The sequence below is a fragment of the Macaca thibetana genome, chromosome 2 (assembly GCF_024542745.1).
Source record: "Macaca thibetana thibetana isolate TM-01 chromosome 2, ASM2454274v1, whole genome shotgun sequence".
NCBI classification, from domain to species: Eukaryota; Metazoa; Chordata; class Mammalia; order Primates; family Cercopithecidae; genus Macaca; species Macaca thibetana.
In genome coordinates this window covers 184,181,022-184,206,896 of record NC_065579.1, presented here as the reverse complement: position 1 = coordinate 184,206,896, position 25,875 = coordinate 184,181,022, and the positions used below count along the sequence as shown (strand labels likewise).

The window sequence follows — 25,875 nt, the reverse complement described above, 5'->3', positions numbered from 1 at the left end:
CAGAAAACTTACAATCGTAGCAGAAGGCAAAGGGGGAAGGAGGAAGGTGAGGGTAGGTGCTACACACTTTAAACACCAGATCTCATGAGAACTCACTCACTATCACAAGAACAGCACCAAAGGGATGGTGCTAAATCATTCATGAGAAACTGCTCCCATGATCTAATCATCTCCCATCATGCCCCATCTTTAATTCTGGGGGTTACAATCCAACATGAAATGTGGTGGGGACACAGATCCAAAGCACATAATTCTGTGCCTGACCCTTCAAATCTCATGTCCCTCTCACATTGCAAAACACAATCATGCTTTTCCAGAAGTCCCCCAAACTTATAACTTATTCCACCACTAACTCCAAAGTTCAAAGTCTCATCTGGGACCAGGCAAGTCTCTTCCGCCTATGAGCCTATAAAATCAAACACAAGTCTGTTACTCCCAAGATACAATAGGGGTGCAGGTGTTGGGTAAATACTCCCATTCCAAAGGGAGAAATCAGCCAACAGAAAGGGACTACAGGCCCCAGGCAATCTGGAAACCAAGCAGGGCAGTCATTAAGTCTTAAAGCTTCAAAATAATCTCCTTTGACTCCATGCCTCACACTCAGGGCAGACATGGTTTGAGGGGTGGGCTGCTAAGGCCTTGAGCAGCTCCATTCCAGTGACTTTGGAAAGTTCAGTCCCTGTGGCTGCTCTTATGGGCTGAAGCTTTTCCAGGCACCCCGTACAAACTGACAGTGGATCTATCATTCTGGGGTCTGCAGGACAACGACTCTATTCCCTGAGCTCCACTAGGCAGTGCCCCAGTGGGGACTCTGTCATTTTCCACTTTGCACTGCCCTAGTAGAGGTTCTTCATTATGAGTTGGCCCCTGAAGCAGGCGTCCACCTGGACATCCAGGCTTTTCCATACATCCTCTAGAATCTAGGTGAAAGCTCCCAAGCTTCAAATCTTGCACTCTGTGCACCCACAGGCTAGCATTGCTACAAATACCTGAGACTGGGTAATTTATAAAGAAAATTGTCTCACAGTTCCACAGACTGTACAGGAATCACGATGCTGGCATCTGCTGGGCTTCTGCAAGGGAGAAAGCCCAGGTAACTTACAATTATGGTGGAAGCTGAAGGGGAGAGCCAGAACTTCACATGGCAGGAGCAGGAGGAAGAGAGAGTCGAGGGAGGTGCTACACACTTTGAAACAATCAGATCTCAGGAGAACTCACTCACTCACTATCATTAAAACAGCACCAAGGGGATAGTGCTAAACCATTCATGAGAAACTGCTCCCACAATCCCGTCACCTCCTATCATGCCCTACCTCCAACACTGAGAACTACAATTTGACATGATATTTGGTGGGGAAACAGATCTAAATCATATCAGTGACTTTAAAGAAACAACTTTGTTATTTGTTATTTTCTTGTGTTACTTTGTAAGACAGTTTGAACTCTTGGTGAACGACAAATTCTAGAAAAAAGGAAAAAAGGGATTTATGTGAAGGCAGGAGGAAAAAAGAAGAGAATGAAATAAGCACAATTTGTTACAGAAACATAAACAAACAATTACACTAATTTGGAAGAATGTTTATAACTACATGAAGTTTTCAACTGTAATTAAAATATGATTTATTTTAGGTTATGTATTTAATGATATCTATGAAAGACCCAGTCTGTACCTGTAAATTGTATTTGTATTGCTTAAGTAGAGGAAAGCTATAGGGTTCTATCATTAAAATTCTGGGACATTCTTTATGTATTAGGTACTGCTTTGAAAAGTTTTAAAATTTTACTTGTATTACTGTGACATATAGTGTGGAATATAAAATACAGATATTTTAAGGTTGCCATTTAAATTATTCTTCAGCACAGTTGAAATAACTGTAGTGAATGCATCTTAGAGCTTTCAGTTAAGTCTTTTCATTTGTATGCTTGGCCTATAAGGTTCTGTGCAATAATTGTTAAAATGAATAATTATATTTTATGCATAACAAGAATTTAGGCCCAGTGCTTTTTAACAATGATGTAGTACAAATTTTTACATATAATTATACTTCATATTAACTTGTAAGGGCAGAATTATTTTATAAGCATATTTGCCACTCATTAATATTTAAGTAAGTTTCCTCTGAAGAATTTGTTATAGGCTTAGTTAGCTGCATTTTGCATACTTATTTCTCACATTTAAAAAATCAAAATCTATTAATTCATAGAGTATGCAAATTTTCTGTACACTTAAATAGAAAGCATTGTTGTAATTTAAGCATAGTATGTTTCTTACAAACTTTCTTTCTTTTTGGAACAATAAAGTGTATTTTATACTCACAAACATGCACGTAACTATTTCTGTCATATCAGTGTCTAGATCCATAACTATCTGATCACTACATTCTTGATGATAAGGTCATAGCAGCTCTTGATAGATATTAAATAAATAGCTTATATAAATAGCCAAATCTCCAAGGGTTAACTACACTGAAGTTTTATACCAGTATTTTCTTCTGAATTCATGTTATAAGAAATCAATAAATTTGATAAAACCTTCTTCCAAAATTCTTCCTATAGCAGAGTAAATTAATGTATTTAACAGATCCAAAATTAAGTGACATTCTAAGTTGGTTTCTGTAATATAATATTTGAAATATCTTAGTACATTTTTAATTATATCCTATCAATTACATTAAGAGACTGGATTTTCCTTGAAGTCAAACATTTGAACTCTAAACATAGTTTCTACATTATCTTTTGGGTCTAAATGCATTTTTTTTTTTGCGTGTACACTTGCCAAGAACTTATCCACCATGTATACTTTTGGTCATTTTGGAAAATAGGTTCTGGATTGGGAGATGCCGAAGAAACCCAGTGATGCTTGGTCTTTGACTGTTTTCTTCCAATGTCCTTGTGGAATAGTTTCAAAAGAGAACACAGCACAGAGAACAAAGAATCTCAGGAAAGGAATCCTCTCTACAATTTGGGAAAGTTGTTCACAAAAACATGTGCTCAGGCATCCATAAGCCAAACAATTGCTTTTTAACACACAGTAATCATGGTCTATCTTCTTGATACTAACTTTCCCTTATGAAAACTCTCTTATGCTGGTCTAATTCAGCTTGGGTCAGGTTCAGTTTTGCAGTTAGGAGCCTGGACAACAACATAACAATAAATATTTACTAAAAATTTAAATTTGGTAAGAAAATAGTAACTATGTTGCAAGATCGATTTGTGGTTCAAATGAGTTTGTACTTATTTAATAAATTTAATAAAGTAATAAGAATGATTGTAATAAATATTAACTATTGTTATTATATTTTTGGGGACAAGTACTAAAACTTTTGTATATATTATCTGATCAGATATGCACTAGAATGTATGATCCTGTTTAATAGATGTGAAAACTAAAGTAGAGGGAAGTTAAGAAAGTAACATATTGGTCACATAGCTGGTGTATAAAGGACCAGTAATGGTAAGATGGGAGTGATTGAGTTACTTTCTATTTGAACATAACTTAGTAGATGAAAAAGTAATCGGAAAACATCTATTGAAGCTTAATATTTTAATATTTAAAGCAAGCACAAGCCTTCACTGGTATGTAATGATCTCTTTTTAATGATATATAGAAAAGACATATATTCATTATTGTAATTGAGGAACTGGTTCAATTATCATTTATAGTGGTTTTTAAAACTCATAAACATAGTTAATATAATTTATAATTATCACCAGATAATCAATTCAAAAAATACATAATATACTTATTTGACTCTAGTGACTAGTGTTATCATATACATTTTAGAACTGACTTGTTTAAAAATATATTTTAGTAGAAATGGTATTGTGTGTCTAGTGTATTAGCTCATAAAAAATTAATATGTTTCTAACAAGTGATGTTTCTTTCCCATTTAAGTGTTTATTTTTCCATCAGATATATTTGTGCACATGGATAAATATCACAATCAATTAGTACAGCCTGAAATTTTAGAATAACGAGGAGTCTATAAACGATCTTATTGACAAATATTTACTCTTTATTATACTAAGTATTTAAAAAATTAATCTACACTATTTTTGTTGTTTCCTCTGAAAAGCATGCTTAATTTAATTATAATCAAGCCATGTGTCCTTTTTTTTTTTTTAGTTCAGCTTAAGAAGAAATGTGTTTAAACCTATGTCTTACTCTTAGGCAAAAATAATTGCATACAATATATTTAACTTCCATTCTGCTTAAACATACCTTAATTTATCTTTTTAGATTTTCATAGAATACATTGCCAAAATAGATATATGGCAATGTCATATTGAAGTCATTTATTTTTCTTCCTAATGGTTGTTCTTATTTATTTATTTTATGTGTGTAGGCAGAGAACAGTGATGTGTGAAGAGTTTGGTATTGTTGACATTGAAGGCAGAACAGCTCCAGGAGAGAAAGACATGAAGCAACAGAATAAAAAACAACAATTTATATAGCTCACATAAAATAAAAGTCACTGTGAAATGAATTTTAGTATATATATTTTTTCTGATAAAAGCAACCCCAAACTACAAAATGCAGGCTTGTTGTATGACGTCTAACATTATGAAACTCATTGTTTTATTTGCATATTCATTGAACACCTTTTAGATATGACATATGCATATGTTCTGTCTTAGTCCATTTGGTCTGCTATAACAAAATACCACAAATTGGGTAGTTTATAAACAACAGAAATTTATTTCTCACAGTTCTGGATGCTGGGAAATCCGAGATCAAGGTGCAGGCAGATTCAATGTCTGATGAGGGCCTGCTTTTTGGTTCATAGATAGTGTATTCTCTGTGTACTCCCATGGTGAAAAGGGCAAAGCAATGCAACTCTCTGGGCAACCCCCTCTTTTTTTTTTTTTTTTTTTTTTTTGGTGGATTCTTGCTCTGTCGCCCAGGCTGGAGTGCAGTGGTGCGATCTCAGCTCACTGCAACCTCTGCCTCCTGAGTTCCAGAGATTGTCCTGCCTCATCCTCCTGAGTAGCTGAGATTACAGGAACATGCCACCAGGCCTGGCTAATTTTTTTCATTTTAGGGCACTAATTCCATTAATGAGGGAAGAACTCCCATGACCTAGTCACCTTCCAAAGTCTCCACCTCCTAATATCATCACACTGGTGATTAAGATTTCAACATATGAATTTTGGAGGGACATAAACATTCAGACCATAGCAGATTCGTTATAAACTGTTTTTTTAACAATGACTGTTTTGAGAAAAGCAGAGCAGGTACATTTTCTCATTTATAGACGGAGAAACTGAAGCTCTACACTGGTCACGTGGAAACCAGAGTGAAATACTATTCGAGATCTCTGAGCTTAAAAAGAGGCTACTATTTTATGAAGGCAAATTAGACTCTGCGTTATGTGCCCAGTGGATATCTTAGCTGACTTTTCCCAGCAGCAAATGGCCCCATGGTAATCCAGGGCAATCCAAAAACGTATTTTATTTTCCCTTTGATCACCTAGATAGCCTTAAAAAACATTCTTTCCTTTCACTTTCCCCCTGTTGTCACACAGGTAATCTCCTCATTGAAAGTTCTCTCGCTTTATGAATGCCAGTGAGAAAGGAGGTGAAGCATTTTGTGAAGGGCCCTTAGTTCTAACAGCCGCACTGCTCTGTTGGTTGAGGGTCCTTTCTGGAGTTGTTCAGATTCTTCAGAGCTACAAAATCTCCTCACTTGAAATAGTCGAGGAAATACTAGCCGGCATTCCCCAGCAAAAAAGATCACCGCAAGGAAGAGAACTATGCTAGAACCTACTTTTTCCCAAAATAGAAATACCATTTCCGGATACATTTTCCATTTAATCTTTGTTCTCAAGAACAGGGTATCTTTTTCAAGGACATATTTTATTTGTGCCCAGCACATTATTGATTATGTATAAATATAAATTAATAAAATTGATTGTGAAATAATTAGGATGTCTGTAAAGAATGAAGAAAGGATGAGCAGATCTGATCACTAAAGGGGACAATCTTCCAAGGAGGGAAGCTGCAGTCCAATGCATGAAATTAGTGCGCAGAGTGGCCACACCTTCCGTCTGCACTCCTGGCAATCACACTGCACTCACTGAAGCATTTTGTAAATTGATTGTATCTCTAAGCTAAACAGCCTTGGAACACTAAAAACAAATCAAACTAAAACAAAGAAAATGGTGATTTTATAATTAGTATGGCCCAAAACGCTTTGGATAGGAAACTTATGTACTCTCACAGATACAAACATGCGGGGCCATTTGTTTTCTATTAGCATCATGGGAAAATAAAATTATGTTAAACTAAATACCTTTTGAGAGGAAAGATTAAGTTTTGTGTTTGCTTGGATTTGCTTTAACCCACCATTGAAATTCTGTTGTATGATGTAGCCTTAATTTAAAACTCATAAAGTTTCTACACATACTATGTATAGTTAAAACCATGTGTAAATCACTGCACAGATGCGAAGAACTGTGCATTTTCGTGTTTTCTGTCTCTTAGATAGTATTCTTAAGTGCTTTTGTCAGAAACAGTAATTGTACATAAAATTAGGAGATAATAGATGGCCCTTGAGTGAGTGCAGTGATGCATTTCTCTCCAAGGACTTTGCTAATGCCATATACTGTCAAAGAACAGTTTATTTTTTCCCACAAATTATGTATAACTGTTTCTAATGTTGTACCATAGCGCCCCTCTTTCTGAATAGTTATTCTTTTAAAATAGGGGAAAGTGGGCCCTTAAGTATGTGGAAAAAAATTCTAATTTGATGTTAGAATCAAATTATAAAAAGTAGTAATTAAGTACATACCTGGATGAGTCATTTATACTTAACACTCATTTCTAAAATATTTAGATAGTACCAGTTTTATTATAATTTGGTATTATGAAGGGGCAGTGATCCATTGCTCAGCACAGCAAATTGGCATATAAAAAAAAATCTGTTTGCAATTTAGCATAAGAATTTAATAGTATTCATTCACTCAATTTGCTTAGCTCTTAGAACTGTGTAAAAGTGCTGTTGCAGCTATATTACAAGTGTAAGACACAACGTTTGTCTTCAAGAAAACTTACATCTTTGGGGGAAGATAAAACTTAAGCAAGTGAATTAATCTGGAGGGGTAAACTCCTGGATTAAATAATTCAAGGAGAATTGACATAGAGAGACTGATCACCGTTGTTTGGAATTTGCATGCACAGAGGGAAAGAAGTATGTCTTACAGGATGAAGAAGCATAAATAACAGGAGATTATTTAGCATGGATGGGCATTGGACTCTCCATCATGATAGAAGAAAAAAGAATACAGACTATTTGGAAAAATCAAATGCTATAAATGACCTCAACCAGCTCTTGTTCCCAAAATAGGAGTCATCTTAGCCATACTAAAAACTGACTTTCATAGTTAATTTTAAAGCTTTTCCAAGATTCTTTCAAAACTAGTTTAAGCAAGCTGTTTCGTGGTTTATCAATCCTTTATTAATAATAACTGATTTTTCTGAGTACACACTTTACATACATTGAATAAAATTGCAATGTATTACATAGAGCCTGACACAGATTAAATACTCAACAAATTATTCTCTTATTTAATCCTCACCCACCAGACTGCCACCAGATTCTTTTTCATCTAATCTCATGTTATGCAAATCATTCTGTATTAATATTTTCCCTAATCTTTCAAACAGACACTTAGAAGGGTTCACAGTTACCACATGGAGTAAATTAAAAGTCCTGAATGAGTCTTTTAAAAGGCTGAAAAAGGAAACCTGTATTTCTCTACATGGCAGCTTATACTTTCCAACTCTCTCTTTTTCCTTCCCTCATAAAACTAACAGTTGGATAGTGCTTCCTTTGTGTCAGACATTCTTCTAAGCCATTTAAGAGTACTGATACATTTAGTCACTGACAATGCAGGGAAATAAGTATTCACATTCTAAAGATGAGAAGGCTAAATATAAAACTTGACCTATGTCACACAGATAGCAATAAATGGTTAAAGATTTGGTGTAAACAATTTGTAAATCCAGATTTTGCAAGCAGTGTCTTCCACTTGAAACATTTCCACTGAGTTTTCTGTTAATCAAAATTTGACTTTGAAAATGTATTTATTTTAATATATAATAACAATTGAATAATAATCACTTTCTTTGTATAAAAATGTCCTTGGAACTTAATTTTAAAATATTTTGAATAAAATAATTTAAATTTTAGTTATTTACTGCCATTATATTTATAACTGAAAATAAAATATAATAACTTAATAAAGTACTTTTTATAAAAAAAAAATTTACATGGCCAGACACAGTGGCTCACACCTAGCACTTTGGGAGGCTGAGGCTGGTGGACCACCTGAGGTCAGGAGTTCAAGACCAGCCTGGTCAATATGGTGAAACCCTGTCTCCACTAAAAATACCAAAAGTAGCCTGGCATGGTGACGCAAGCCTGTAATCTCAGCTACTCGGGAGGCTGAGGCAGGAGAATTGCTTGAACCCAGGAGGTGGAGGTTGCAGTGAGCTGAGATCACGCCACTGCACTTCAGCCTGGGTGACAGAGCAAGATTCCATCTCAAAAAAAAAAAAAAAAAAAATTCTAACACTAGAATGAAGAGCTATTTGCATTTATATTTTCTACATACTCTTGTCTATAAAGAAATTCTTTATATTAGAGTTTGTACTTTGTATTTTAAGAACAGAAAACATGATAGACTAGACCCTTGATTAAAAAAACCCAGCAATAATTTCAGAGATAGAATTACATAATTTAGGATTTCTCCATATTAAGATTTTAAATGAAATTATAAATTAGTGTTATTTTTCACTCTTGTAAAGATTTAAAATTACTGACCTTAGGTATTATAATTTGACATAATTTTCTCTTTGGAGTCCTTTACTAAGCATCAAATAACTCTAAATGAAAGTTGTTAAATTCAGAAAGTTTTATGTTTACAATATCTTTTGTGTTTTTTGCACTGTCAGATAAAAGAGATTACTAATGTATTATCAGATCTCCTGAAATTTACTGCAATGTTAACAGGCTAATGCCAACAAATCATGGGCTAATGCTTGAGAATGAAAAATGATCTTTAATGACACATGATGAATTTATCTGAATAATAACACAGACACAACTCTCTGTTAAGAAATTTCAGAAGGTTTTACTTTGTCTTTTTATTGCTGTGAAATAGGAGGTAGATGTGAGAGGAAATATGAGAAATTCCTGTTGAAATTTAGCTTTTAAATTATATATTCTTCCTGCATCATTCAGGTGATACTTATCCTCAATCCCAAACATTTGTTTTAGTTGCTAAGAATAAAAACTTAAGGAGAGACTCTTAGTTCTAACAGTTATGGGGATAAAAAAAAAGGCATAGTCAAAAATATTACTTTTAAAAAAATACACTTGTAGACATATAAAGTAACTTTTTTGATATCCATATTATCTTTAAAACCTTAAAATCCTATGAAAATATGTTGATTTACTTTGTCAATGACACGAAAGGTGAAAGTTGAAGTATTTCCTTCACAGATTATAGGAATGAATAGGATCAAATAAATATATGTTATAAATTAATTTCTTCAAAAGTTATGTTCATCTATCTCTGAATGTATCTGAAACAAACTGATACAATAACGAACATGAGAAATTTAAATTGATCTACAACAAATTTTCACAGGTCAAATCGTTTTAATGTCAAAAAAAAAAAAAAAAAAAAAAAAAACAAAAACCAGGAAAGGGAAAATGGCCTACATACATAATCTGAGATTCTACTGTAAGAATGAAGATTATAGGCAAACAATATTAAATAAATCAATGAAACCTTTCCCTAATAGTGACCTGTATCCTAAAACACTACCTCCATTCCACTCACTAGGTTCAGATGTCATATAATTCATATTTCACTTGCAAAGACAGCTGTACCTGAATTGATCTACAGCATTAAGAATGAGCAGGAAATACCAGAATATCAGAGTCTTTGTTCAAGTCATCCCAATACTAAGATTAAAATTGAGAAAAGAAAATTCAAGGATGTGTAAAGATTATTTATTTATTTATTTATTTATGTTCGAGACAGGAACTCTGAGTACCTTAAACCTCTTTTTCCTTATAAATTACCCAGTCTGCGGGTACGGCTTTATTGGTAGCATGACAACAGACTAATACAGAAGGTGTACAATTTAATTAAAAAATAATAACGGCCGGGCGCGGTGACTCACGCCTGTAATCCCAGCACTTTTGGAGACTGAGGCAGGCAGATCACGAGGTCAGGAGTTCAAGACCAGCCTGACCAATATGGTGAAACCCCATCTCTACTGAAAATACAGAAGTTAGCCGGGTGTGGTGGTGCATGTCTGTAGTCCCAGCTGCTCGGGAGGCTGAGGAAGGAGAATCACTTGAACCCAGGAGGTGGAGGTTGCAGTGAGCCGAGATCGCACCACTGCACCCCAGCCTGGGCTACAGAGCAAGGCTGTCTTAATAACAACAATAATAATAATAATAGCTTTGAATATTTTATTAATATATTATTAATTTTAACAATATTATCAATTATTATTATGATGATTATTTGTTTTATTATAATGTAATCATATATAATGACTAATATAATAATTATTATTAATTTATCATTAATAATTAATATTAATTTATAATTAACTTTATTAATATTAATTTATTATTGATAATTAATTATTGATATTAATTATTAATATAATTACTAATTTATCTTGATATTTAAATATTTTCAATGATTGAAAATTTTAAGAACAGAAAATAACATTAATGCAAGCATATGATCCAATATCAGAAAACTACACAACTTACTAAAAGACACTGAACGTATGAATCGTTAAAGAATCATGCTGATTCTGGATAATATACTATATAAAACAAAATATATTTATAAGTTTATAAATCCCAATAAATAATCTGTTATATTTTGATTCTTCCAAAATTTTTCTGAACTTGATAGGGGGTGTCTTTTAGAAGTCCTTCAACTGATTTTTAAAACCATAATACTGGTGTAAGATTGGGCATACAGATCACTCATATAGACTAGAATGTGCAGAAACATAAAAATATATAGACAATTATTTTAGAAACCTATAAAATATATAGACATATTTTATATATAAAATTGATAGACAATTTATTTTAAAAAATAAAATTATTGATGAAAGAAATTGTTTGGAGGACAGCTGGCTGTAGAAACAAAAACAAAGTTGTATTTTAACACTTTAGCCTCAAGTCATAGACCAAAATACATTTTAGAAGGATTAAAGTATAACAAAAGGGTTAGATGACCATATAGATCTATATGCATATAATCTTATTGCAAAAGTATTTTATTCCATGACCCTCAAGCCATGTGTCATACATAATAATTTAATGGATTTGATTACATAAAGTTGTAAGACTAATCTATCTGAAAATACCAAAAATGAAAAATAGAGAACTTACTAAAAAATGTGAATCTTTATGTAAAGAGAGCTGTTAAAACAAAATTTAAATAGAAAAATGGACAAATCGCATAGACAGGCATTTCAAAATTAATGAATTAAAATAGCAGAAAAATGTTTAGACATTATTATGTTAACCTGTAATTTCATTAATCCAAAACATTTAAATCTGGATGTTACTTTTCCACATTAGAATGGCAAAATTTTTTAAAATTGTATTTTGATGTAATACAATATGGAGAAAAGAATCCTTCAGGTACTGTTGATGGGAGAGGGGGGTGAATTTGCACAATTTTTCGGCAATGTACATTGACAATATTTATCAAAAGCCTTTACAAAATATTTATACCATTGATCCAGAAATACTTTTTAGAATTCACCTTCAGCAAAAAAGACAGGTGCAGAGATACATGAACAAAAATGATTTCTAAGTTCTCTAAAAGAGTACCCATTTCTGAAAGGTACTCAGCAAATATAATGGATATGATTTATGACCATATATGAAAACTTGAGCAAGAGGTGGATTTTTAAACTGATTCCAAAGTATATCGCAAGTAATATGAATAGTGAATTCAGAAATATGACAGGTTTATTTTTTCCTCATTTTTGGAGATTCATGGGCAATGATAGAAATGTACGGAAATACAAGAAATAGATATTAGAGAGCTAAAATTAACTGTCATAACTTTAATTTTAATGATTAATGTTTTTGAAGTAAAGCTTCCCTGCCTCCCATACCCTCGCAATAAGCATTTCAAAGGTGTATCATTAGGCTGGATGCAGTGGCTCACACCTGTAATCCCAGCACTTTGGGAGGCCAAGGTGGGTGGATTTCTTGAGGTCAGGAGTTCGAGACTAGCCTGACCAACATGGTGAAACCCTGTCTCTACTAAAAACAAATACAAAAATTAGCTGAGGCTAATTAGCTATGGTAGTGGGCACCTGTAATCCCAGCTACTTGGAAAGCTGAGGCAGTAGAATCACTTGTACCTGGGAGGTGGAGGTTGCAGTGAGCTGAGATCATGCCACTCACTGAACTCCAGTCTGGGCAAAATATAAAACAAAACAAAACATAGTGTGTATTGTTAATTGGGCTTTTTTTTTTTTTTTTTCTCCAGAGATTTAGTGACAAATAGCTTTACTTACTTCTTTGACTCTCTTATCTTCAACTTTCATCTCCTGAGGTCACCCAGGAGGGGCTTACGTGTGTGAGGATTTTTTATTGGCTGAGCCTTCATTTAGTTGTCTAGAATACAAATCACTTTGTTTAATCAACTGTAAGAGAGACTGGAAAACGCCTAGTTCTAATAACTGAAAGCAAAGAAAATGTTTATCAGCTAGAAATCTCGGCCCCAATATACCATTCTGATCACCAAATATTTTTTCACCTCGTTTCCTTTACACACACCACTACCACATCCCATCTAAAGAAACAAACGAAAGTTCCATCAAACCAAGGTGTCCCACTCAAAGCTCAAGATCTTCAGATATGCACAATTCTCTTCATCATATCTGCTGAAAAGAAGACAAGTTATTAATGCTCCTCTCCATCCCATACACAGTACACATGATAGAGGAGAAGCACTCCTTGATAATATATACTCCCATTTGGAATTAAAGGAAGAATGGTATACACAGGGTAATCAGGGATCTGTAGCAATTATAAAAACATGCCAGGCTGGCGTGACAAGGCCCCTCTGTCTTGGAAAGGGTTGTTGTTCCCTGAAGAACCCGGATTCTCCTCTATTCATTCTTTTTTGCTTTCCCAAATTCTACCTATTGTTGAGTTCAACCTAGTTAGTCATAGTCCATGACTCTATTTGAAGTAGATGTTGGGGAGTATGTCCTCCATTAGGATACACAGCTTTTATAGTCCACTTTTTGCATTTAGCAAGTTCAGGTGTCTAGAGGTTGTTTGAAGTTTCAAACAGTCAGACTATTTTTTCTTTCTGTCTAGACATATGATCCTTTGACACAGAGTTACATTAAAAATACAGAAGACTCACAATCTATTTGTCAGATTAATGTTCCTATAATCCAGCCCTAGTTTTTGAAGGCATTCTTGCCAAGCCTAATTTATTTCCTTACTTTCACTCTCTCTTAAATCCATCTGTAAATTATAAATAGCTATCCGGAGGCTATCTGCAACAATGAACCTGGGAAAGCAGGAAGTACACTCAATCTGATCTTTGTCACAGGGCTGAGTCTTAGTGGATTTTATTGCCCAGGTCTTTACTCAGTTTTATCCCTTATTATGTGATTTCTATGAAGAGCTAATTTTCCAAATTTTTGAGTGCCCAAATGTCTGGATATTCTTTTGGCCTTTTCATTTCTTCTTGAAAACTGGCCATCCTTTTCTGGGCTGATCTCTTGCCTGGGAAATCCTATTGAAGGCAGAATATAAAAGTATATTATTAATTTGTCTCTTTCCAGTCACTTCCTGTAGAATCACAAGTTCCACCGGCATTTAAATCTTGATGCTGAGTATTAATATTCCCCTTTCTATCAACAGCATTTAACAGAGTCCCAACCCCTGCTTTCCTGCCAAAATACATTCCTCCTTTGATCAACTACAGTGTTTTCTCCAATATCACTTCCTATCTGACTGTTCTCTCCTTTTCAGTCTGCAAAACTGGAAGTTCTTCCTCTTCCTGAATTTTAAATATGGAAGTTCCCAGTGGTCAGTTCTCAGACCTCTTCTTTTCCCCATCTAGACACCCATGGGTGAATTAGTCAATTTCCATAGCTTTAAATAATATTTATATAATGATAAATCTCAAATATCATTTTTGGCCTTAGGCTTTCTCATGACATTATTTTAACTAAATAACAATATAGTTGTGTTAGTCACACCAAAGAAATATACAGGCATACACACACATATTTTCAGATGGAGGTGAGGAGGAAGGAATGGCCTATAACTATACAAAATCATGTATGTATATTTGCTTATCCAATCTTTTCCTTAAAATGTAAGCTCAAAGGCAATAGTGATTGATGTATCAAATATTATATCCCCAGATACCTTGTATATTATAATATTTGTTCACAGGATGATTGGTGTAACACACATTAATGTATTATTTAATAAAAATTGTGTTAATTTTCAAAATCATTCATTCTAATGCAGTTATGTATTCTATGACTAAATAACACATGAACTGGAACAATATTTTCCTCTCTTTTCCAGATCCTAATGCTTTGGCTGGCCAGAATGGCCCTGACCATGCTCTCATAGGAGGAATAGTGGCTGTAGTTGTATTTGTCACGCTGTGTTCTATCTTTCTGCTTGGTCGATACCTGGCGAGGCATAAAGGTAGGTTATATTCAGTCAGAGTATTCAACGTTGGCAAAATATTCTAGACTAACTTCATTATAAAATATGACATCAGTGCATATATGTTTCTGTACATGTGTGTACAATAGGGAGATAGAGATAAATGCTAAATTATTTCAGTGAATTCTTCATTATTTTACTTAAATTTAAAGTTGAATTGGCTTAACAAAATAGTGTTTAGCCAACGGCTAGATGTCATAGAGTAAGCCACTGGCTCAGAAAAATAGAAAAAAAGAGAAGAAAGTTTGTAATTTATGTCTAGAACTGAAATCCAACTATAACTATTTGGTTGATGTTTCTGTTTGTCAATTTGTGAACATCTGTGTAGCCATATTTAGTGAGGAAAATATATATTGTGCAATGGGCCAGGTACCACTTTATTAATATAACCTACTTTTAAAGAAGTTTACCAAAATAAACGGTGACAAGTTTAACATGACCATTTTTAAGATCTTAACAAAATGTAGTCCCAGCTACTCGGGAGGCTGAGACAGGAGAATGGCGGGAACCCGGGAGGCGGAGCTTGCAGTGAGCCGAGATCACGCCACTCACTCCAGTCTGGGCGACAGAGCGAGACTCCGTCTCAAAAAAAAAAAAAAAAAAAAAAAATCTTAACAAAAGACCCTGATTGCTACAGCTATAAGGTTCACATTGATTTTATCCATCATTAAAGAAGTCACAATTACTTATTACCCATTTCAGTTTGGCCCTTGCCTGTAGTAAATCAAGCCGTAACTTCACCTGCAGGATACCTGAAAACTGAAAGGAAACAGTGCAACTTTAGAAGAGTCAATTGGGTAGCATATTAGGTCTCAAAAATCTGGCAAAAGTTTCTTCCTAGATAATGTCGCTTTAATGCTGAGTATTTTACCAGTCTCACAGAGCTAATATATTTTTCTTCCAATATATACAGGAACGTATTTAACAAATGAAGCTAAAGGAGCTGAAGATGCACCAGACGCTGATACAGCCATTATCAATGCTGAAGGCAGCCAAGTCAATGCTGAAGAGAAAAAAGAGTATTTCATTTAAGATGCAGGCCAAGATTCTGAGTTTTACTACCAGGCTGACTGCTGGAGAAAACTGGCTATCATCTTTCAGAATTCATTTCTACCATCGTCTGCTACCCTTATTAACTCCCATACTGTACTGCTATCAGTAGCCAGTGCATACCAACAATCAGCTGTTGAAAGCATCATTCTTTAATTACTGTACCATCCATAATGCAGGACATTTCTTACTGCCTAAATTTCACACCATTGCTCTTTTAACATACAGTGCTTGAATATACAGCCTTAACAATGTTAATCATCTCCTTGGATCATGATACTGAGTGGTTTTTATACATTAAAAAATGTGTGCAGAGTTTTTTTCCCCCCATTTCTTCCCCTTTAAGTCATAGACCTTATTAGTTTACCATTGGACGGCTTTCACAAGTAACAGGATTAGAGAAGGACCTAATGTACTTATGATTAATTGAAGGTTAGAGGTTTACAATTACTGTTTTCTACATGTCTGTCTTCAAAGACAACATGTTTTGGAAACATATGTCCTAGAAAACATAAAATTTAAAAAAAACCACTATAGTGTAGTTTTTGGAATGTTGGAGATTATACTGGTAAAGCTGTATCGATTTGCTATTGAAATATAGTATTTGATACAGGAGCCATGTGTACGAATTGCAATCATGACATGATATCTTCTATAATTATATAGATCTTACTATTAGGATATTGTAGCTTCATTTACCAATAAATTATTCCAAATGATTTACTGCTTTTGGAATCACAAAGATTTCATTCATTTCTCTAATTTGATTCTATAATTTATTTGCTTCATAAAGATTCACCTGCCTAAACAATATTGAAGTATCCATAGGGCACAATTTTGAGACATTTTAGTATCTGTATATAGTGCATATAATAAATCCAATTAAACATTATTTGATACATATTTAACTTTTTTGGCTGTATGTAATTCAGTCATAAGTAAGCATTTTCTAACGTCCATTATATCCCTTTAGATATTACTTAAACCAATATTATAAGTAGATAACATGTATTAGTATTTTTGTCTGTATGTCCTAGCACTGTTCAACAACAAATTTTTCTAGTTCTTGTTAATTTTTTTTGTTATACAATGGAAGCACAATGTTATAAGGAAAGGTAATTTTAAGCTAACAACCAGTGCACAGCCTCAGGTTTTAAATTACAACCACAGTTGAATAATAACCTAAAAATAAATTTTAGTTTGCTAAAACTTTACAAATTTTCATTTTGCAGTTCCAGAGCTGCTTACCTATGTTGGTTTGCCAAAAAGAAGTGTTTAAGATATGTTTTCTGTATAAATGAACTAATTCTTTATATTAAATTCCTGTCTATGCATTTTGTGAGGTACAAACTGATGAAACAGTGAGTGATAGAGAATTTCTGCCATGCTTTTAACTCCAAAGTGAAAGTCTCTTTCTCTGGATTATTTTAAAATTTTGGTGTATTTAACCATTAAGAAATGCTGTATTCTTAAATATGACACAGTCAATCTAAAGTCTTATTATTTCTTCTAGTAAAATAAAATATTGTTAGATTAGTTCTCATTAAATTTATTATATGCTAAAGAATAAAACTCCAGTTAGATTTCAAAAAAATCCAATTTACAAGCATTGCACCTTTAAGAAGAAAACAAATATGACAATATGGTAGCTATACTTGTGATGTCTGACGCATGATGGCCTATGGTTTTAAAAATAGTATTGTGGAATATATTTTTGGGGAATAAGAATGGTTGAGTGCAACATCATGTATTAATATCAAATGAAAGACAAGGGTGCTGTATCTTAGAGTATTTATCAGTAAAGTATAAATCTTTTAAGGAAAATGTTAGAATTTTCAAGTTTTTTTTTTGATTGTTGAAGCATTTATCTTGTTGATTTCTTATAAAAGAAAAAGGACGATGTCAGTCAAACAGCACTTTTTCAGAATATACAGAACATAAATAATATGATGTGGTTGAGTGTTAACATAATAAATCATATACAGTATGACATTTTAAGGAAATAAGTCTGCATTGATGTGATTGCATGCTTGTTTTTACAGTTCACTCCATACCATCTGTGGAAAAATGCAATAATATGTTAATATACTATGGTAGTTTGAGAGAATCAGGTAGGTGCTACTAGACACATTGAAACTAGACTAGGTTTATAAACTGTTCATATCTTTCAATGCATAATCTTTAGAAAGACTCCACAAAGCAAAATTCATCCTGTTAGTACAAAATGGAAAGGTTCTTATTACAGAAGTAAGTTGTACAAACTGCATCATCAATTACTATTTAAAGCCTAATTTCAGGATGCACTTACGAAATTGCCACTCTTCATCGATGCTGTATTTACATCCTTCTTCATTTCATCTATATTCTACTTGGCTCCAACAACTAAATTGTTGCCTAAATAACTCAGTCATTATTTATAGCACTGTAAAATTAGAAATTCAAAATTGGTTGCATTTCAAGATTTTTGACTCTTTTAACCCTTCAGAGTAATATAAAATCTCATTAGAACTCTTATAAATCCAGTTAGCTAAAACAACTAGATTACTATACTAGTTATAAACACTGGTATATTATAATTTGTGGGATCTAATCAAATGTTTGCCTGTTAAATATAGTTTGATTTAAATTAGATATGTTCTGAACTGGAGAAAATAATAGCAATGAAGTTATATTTTCATACCTTTAAAAATTATTTAATTTTCAACCAAACAAAAAATAAATTGTAAAAATTCTGCCCATTTCTATTCCAACAAGTCAGAAAATAATGACATAGTATTTCGAAATGAGAATGATGTCAATTGCATTGTCTGGAACGTGCACATTGTGTGCACGTAGAGTCAATTTCTGTCTCTTCTAAGTGAGCACAGTAGGTAGGGAACTCAATGGAAGCAATGTGCACACACACACACCCTTAGTAGAATATGGAGCATTATTCTTTACCAAAAGTAGCTATTCTCTGCCAGTGTACTGTTTACAGTGTAAATTGGTTGTCCTCCATCAAAATCAAGTCTAAGCAGCATTTTTCTTTCTTTCTTTTTTTTTCTTCAATTTTTGCGTGTTCTAGATAGGATTATTATCAAAATTAGGAGGAAAAAGAAATGTTTGTGACAGAGCGCATGAGCAGAGTATTGATGGTGTGCATGTTCGTGTGTGTGTATATGTGTGTGTATAAGAGAGAAAGAAAAATAGAAAAGAGAGAGAAATTTCAACTTGTTTTCTTTTACCAGAGAATCCAAGAAGCAGTTTAAGGAACCTGATATTGGAGTTTAATCTAGAAACTGGATGATCTCATATTGATTCAAGATGCTTAATCTTTCATTGAAACCCCACAATTAAAATAACAAATAGAGAAAGAAAACTAACTTTCCCAAATATGGCAAAGAAACTAACACCTCATTTATTTTTATTTCTTTGTAAAAATATAAATATCTCAATCAAAAGTACAAGCTCATTTGTAATTATGTACTCATGATTGTAACAGCATTGAGATTCCATATAGGCACATGTATAGCAGCTGTTTGACAGTGATGGCTCTTCCATGTAACATAGCAGTTATCGTGTAATTTAGTGCCACTTATTGCAAAGTGTTACCAAGGGGAACATTTCAAATGCTTTTTGTTTTTCTTTGGACATCAAGATAATTTAGTGGACAACAAATATGAAATTTTACATTATGCTTTTTAATTGTGGAGAAAACGCAAAACCTCATGTTTTACCGCAACTTTCCCATGATATTGCTAATTACTTAGAGTCGCTCAAATTGCCCAATATTATTTCCCTTTGCAAATGCAAATTTCTGATAAAACAATACAAAACGAAAAATAACCAGTAATCACAGCCGAATAAATGAAACACCTAATGAGAATTACTGTTGAGTAATGCTTTTTATTAAGTGGCACAAAGTACACACTAAAAACTATGCAAAATATAGGTAACTACAGTGTACGTACATGTAAGTATCTTGTACTTGCTGTGTATGGATGTTGGAAACCCATGTAATTATAATATGCATTTTGAATATTGGGAAAGAGGAAATCTTAGTGTAGATAATAGAATTTGTTTTGAAATATACACTGGCAATATTGAAATATACTCAGTGCAATATCTGCAGTTCTATTGCTGGATACTTAATGCAAAGGGATTTTAAAGAATTCTTCAACAAGATCCAAGAGGTTGCTAATCTTCACCTCTCACACACTAAAGCATTCATTAAAATACAACTAATTCAAGGACAAGTTAAGTTTTTCTTATTAATGTGACACAGTAACATTTTTATTTGGATTAGTTTTTAGTGTTATTGCAGAGAAAGAAATAACCTGAGTTTTAAATTTCGATTCATATCTCATTGAATTGGGAATTCTTCAGTTTTGTTTGAAATATGTGCATGTTTTCATAGATTGTAGTACTTTTATTATAAGTACAAATGTAGTCAATGAAAGAACATAAGGTACTTTTAATAGTTAGTCACTGTATCTTAATGGGAATTTTTAAATATCTTTTTTTTTTCTATTCATTTTTTCCCTTTATCTATTCTACCCCTGAACAAGCCCTTTGCACTCATACCCTTCCAAAGGCAATGGATTGAAAGTAGCAAGATAATAAAGAGAGTTAAAGGGGACAACATATAAGAATGGGTTCTAAAATCATCAGCATTTTTATGTATTGAGATTATTAATACTGAATGCAATAGTTATTGGACATAGCTGGTAAGTTCTCTGCCATGCATACTTACAATAATCCTTCTACCTCTCACTTTTAACATGGGCTATGATACTTCAATATAAATAGAGGAAATAATTATTTACCAGATATCCCAGGAAGCATTCTTACGGAACTATTATAACAGTGCACTCCCCACCCCCTGGGAAATCTCAAAAGCCAAGTTCTTCAGTGTATTCTGTGGTGTATGAATCTGCATTTGTTTTTCCTTTTCTATCATTAGCTTTTCCTAAAGGCAAAATATTATAACTTTATAAGAATAGTCCTCCTCATGCCTATTAAATATTTCAATGTTAATATAATTGTATTGATTTTTAAAAATAATTAAAATGGCAACACTTTGCGATCCAATCTGATATTTAATTTTTAAAATGTAACAATTTCTTATAAATTCATGGTGTGTTTTAAGTAAAAATCATGTATATGAATTATTTTACCAAGTAGTATTATCTGTATGAGACCAATTTAAGTATTTTAAAAATTTCTCCTTATTAATAAATAATCCTCATATAATGCACAGTATTGCCACAAATGCCCACTTCATTTTGTCTGCATAGACATATTAAGAATTTTGCAATGATGTAATTTAATTATCCTAACAGAAATGACAGACTCTTCTGTAGGAAAAAATAAAAACATGAATATCTCAAATTACAATGGTGAATCTCTAAAATATGCTTAAAGTAAGATGTTTCTATGTTATGTGGTTATGTTATCAATAATATTTGGTTGATCTTCACATATTTTGTATGCATATATATATCAAGAAGTGATATATATATATCTTGATATATATATCTTGATACATATATATACACAAACACACTTATATATATATCAAGAAATGTATGATTATTTTGGAGAGAATGGGCCCAAATGTGAAAGAGATGTAAAAAACAAAAAACAAAAAAAACAAAAAAAAAACCACTATTTCCCCCTATGAAACATACTGTATATTTCGAAAGAAGAAAAGTTAAAAGATATTTGAAGATTGCAGGGGCAAAACAAAAACCTACCAGGGCTCAGCACTTAAGCACTTTTCCACATCCAGGGTCAAAGCAGCAGTGACTACATGGACTTTTAAGTGCGGTATGAAATGCAACATTACACTTACAAACAGTACTGTCAAACCTCAAATGCTTTATTTCTTCAGATGCTTTTTCGTGTACATGATACTAGTAGACACTTTTCTCTTTATATTTACTGATAGTGAAAATCATACGCAATAAAATATTGATGTTTGAAGGCAGTGGTCACCAATTGGTTAAAAAAAACTATGAAATGTAAACTGAATTGTTATATCTCTATCCTTTTTGCTTTTCTCTGTGTTTTTAATGTATTGAATAAATCTCATAAATAGAAAGAACAAAAATCTAGAAATTTTTCAAAGCTAGTACTCTTTCTCCTTATAAATGTATACAATTTTAATCTTTTTTCAAATTTATTTAACTGTACCTACTGTACTTATTGTAGATTCTATGATGCAGTCAAGTCATAACCCAAGGATTTATGAATTTGAGATTACTGACCTGTTTTCTTCATATTGCATTCACATCAATATTCGTGAATTTGTTGTTTAGCTTTTCATTCAACCAAAAAATACTCCCTCAAGAAAGCTCCATTTTTATCATAAACATTTCAACACAAACAACATTAGAACAAGTCTGCCATGCTAAAAATAATTTAAAGACTTATCTCTGAAAATGGTATCCAGAAACGCAGGTGTTCCCAGTAATGCAGCTTCAAAAATAAAATGTGCGATTTATGACATGAAATTCATAACTTTTGGAAGGGTATATTTATGACAGCATAAAAAATAAATTCTGTGCTATAAAGAAGATCCAACAAAATTAACCATATAAGCACAGAAAATGGAGAAACATAGTTACTGAATCTACTCTTGTCATTAACATTTTCAAAAAACAAAATGCATATTGTAATATTAGGTACATGACACTTGCATGTTGATATGCCTATATACTTACAAAGTATTCAATGTGTACTTAGCGGCGTTTAAAGTATGTCATGTACAACTCTTATAAACATTTTTACAGGGTTCCCATTTGCACTTCATTTTTCAGTATAGTCTTGTCAGAAAAAAAATTGTCCGATAAATATGGAAAAATAAAATTTGAATTTTAGTTATCTGTTGGACATTACTGAATGGTCTATTCATTTAGTACATTTCTTAACCTTGAAAACAGACATTGAAAGATGGAACTTTCTTTTTTCCAGGGACAGGTCATTAAAATGATGGTACAAAACATTCTTTACGCCAAAAACATTATTTTGAATACCTTTTATTCAACTGCATACATTATCCATCCATTTTAGTTTTCCTCGATGACGCCCATTTTACTTGTAAATTTCTAAATGGAGGTTTTAAAAATTAAGCATCAGTAAAATAAATGTTATCTAATTTGTACAACATTTAATCAATATTCCTTGGAATATATGAACCTTGTAATACGATGACTAAGGGTTAAAAAAAAATGTTGCTGACTTAGGGAAATTTGCTTGAGATTGCCAAAATTTTGAAACTCTGTAAAGGTAATTTTACATTCACTTACGTGTGTTTACTAATGTTGAGTAGGAACAGAAGCAAAAATACCTAAACCTATTTTTTTTAACCTTCACACTCTAACCAGTATTATATATTTCAGCTACCTAAGATAATGCAATTAATCATATATCCAACCTAAGCTTCTGCCAATAAGGATTTCAGATAAGCTTTTAAATTTATGGAGGATTTTCTTTGTGTCTTTGGAAGTTCACTTACCATAAAGTATTTTATAGTCTACTTTAAATAACAGATTTTGTTATACAGGGTAAGCCAAAGGCTGTACAAGACTTAGTGTCATTGGGTCTCATATTTGTGTTAGACCATGAAATATTCCATTAAAATTTATCTGTAAATACAAGGCAAGATTTTGTATCTGGTTTATTTTATTAAATAACATTTTATTTTGTTTTTAACTCACATTTTTTCATTTAATATTAAAAAATGCCCTGCATTACAAGTTAGGAAATTCGACACTCTATCGAAGATCAGATTCAGCACATCTGAAAGAAATAGTGACATTTGAAGTAAAACATGCATCCACGTGTCCTTTTTTTTTTTTTTAAATTACCCCAAATGCCCACTGTTAGCAGTTTTTCAACTATGTACAAATATGGAACCCATGCTTCGTAGGTAAATCAACTCTGTTTTCATAATGGCAATACTTACTTTGGTCAAATAATGTATAGAATTGAAGGCACACTAGAAATTCTGGTTCATACAATTCAATAAAGGATATTAAGTCTAAGTGTTATTAATAATTGGGTTTTGATGCCTATGAAGGCCCTTCATGATATGATAATTCCAGGATAATGCTAATATGTAACAGTTTACACATTTAAACTAAGAGGTTCAAGGAACTGTACAGTTTTTTAAAAATTTCAAACCATACTTTACCTGTTTTGTAAAATTTAAGAATTTTTATCCTCTAGTATTTTGAAACCTAGAAAACATAGAAATGCACAGAGAAAAGATTAAAGGAGAAAAGCAGTTTCTCAGTTTCATTTCAAATACCAGTTAGACTGCTCTGTGTTACATGTAATTTAATCAACACATAACTATAGGCTTAGGTGAGGGTTAGGCTTAAGTTTAGGAAAAAAAGTACAAAAACTATTGAACACCTATGTTGTCATCAGTCCACCTCATGAACTTTAGCAAGAACCTGAACACAGTATTTTGTGCCGATACCTTCATAACTTAGTTCTGTAATATAATTAAATTATTCTTCCAAGAATTGTTGTTTTCTTCAAATTTAAGTATTCCTATGCTGAACGGAGGAATGGGGAAATTCAGTGCTTTTAAAAAAAATTATAATTATACATCTTATGATTTAAGCAAACAAAAAAATTACAAATGAATGAGCTATCTTTCAACTACTGTTTATTATCTGAAGTTTGATATTTTGCTACGTTGATTAGAAAAGGTCTGACTAATAAACAAATAGTTTACTGCGCTAGAATATATAGAAAAATCACCTTTTTTTTTTTGAGACCGACTTTCATTTTGTTGCCCCTCAGCCACCTGGGTTCAAGCGATCTCATGCCCCAGCCTCCTCAGTAACTGGCATTACAGGCATGCGTGCCCATGCCCCAGTACCTTTTTGTACTTTTAATAGAGACGGGATTTCACTACATTGTCAGGCTAGTCTCGAACTCTAGGCCTCAAGTGATCCACCTCAGCCTCCCAAAACGCTGGGATTACAGCTATGAGTCACTGCACCCGGCAAAATCACCTTCTGAAGACTGGCCCAAACAATGACTAGAATGGGTACCTTACTGAGAGTCCTAAAAACACATGCCTTGCACATTCTACCAAAACATTCATTCATTTTGTCTTTACTGATCAAAATCCTTATACAGATAGAGGACACATATGATACGAACATATGGGACATTTTAGAAATACATTGTAGTATAGATGGGAGTTAGTATACAATAATAATGTAATCTAGGCACTTTTAAACTAATGAAGTATTTCTGGAAAATATCATATCCTTGGAATACTGCAACTATTTACTTTAAAATTTAAAAGCATTCTACTAAGTTATGTTTCAGAAATTTGTCTTTTTAATTCCGAATTAAAAGAATATCAAGAAGTGAAAATTTGTTCAATATATTGGGGGATCAAAAAAGAATTGGAAAATTCCTAAGGTAAGTTTTGTGTATTGGGCAATTTTGCCAAAGAATGGAACACATTCCAATATCCTGCCAGAGATCAGAGAAGCTTTAGGGACTGTATTCTCAGATAGTCAACAGTTCACAAACTCGGATGGCTCCGTGACAGGAGGATTTAGGATCTAATGACTCCAATTGTTTTTTTACCATATACTCTAACATTACATACTTATTTGCTTAAAAAAGTAACTTTTCAAAACTAGATTTGTTCCCATGAAAATATAAACCCATCAACCTTGTACTTCTTGATATGAATTATTCACTCACCTACTTCAGGCTATCTTCTGCTCCTAAGCACTGAATAACATACGTATTGCCTCATACAACCCTGAAGTTCCTTCTATGGCCTGTAGGAAACCCACAAGTTATTGGCATTTAAAATCACATTTTGTTTACTGTTTTTTTCTGCTAATCTGGTAGAATCATAAAATAATTTGACATAAACACAGTACTTTGCTTGGAATTTGGGTCATGTTTTAAGTCTAACCATGAACCCTACGCTAAGAAGTTCCCACCATGGCCTTGTACCAAAAATCACGTTTCCCATTTCTAGAAACACTCCTCATTCGTGTTTGTCCTTCTTTCACCTACGTGTGGTC

General features: G+C 32.9%; 1 protein-coding gene across 4 annotated transcripts in view; it reads left to right on the top strand.

Moving 5' to 3' along the window:
* CADM2 (cell adhesion molecule 2) overlaps positions 1-23,468 on the top strand; it is a 1,083,199-nt gene extending 1,059,731 nt beyond the window's left edge. For all 4 annotated transcript variants that reach the window (XM_050782110.1, XM_050782111.1, XM_050782109.1 and 1 more), the window contains 2 exons: positions 14,627-14,752; positions 15,687-23,468. In XM_050782110.1, the coding sequence (XP_050638067.1) occupies positions 14,627-14,752; positions 15,687-15,805 (245 nt within the window). In that variant the 3' untranslated portion in view covers positions 15,806-23,468. The remainder of the gene's footprint in view (positions 1-14,626; positions 14,753-15,686) is intronic.
* Positions 23,469-25,875: the final 2,407 nt, after the last annotated feature.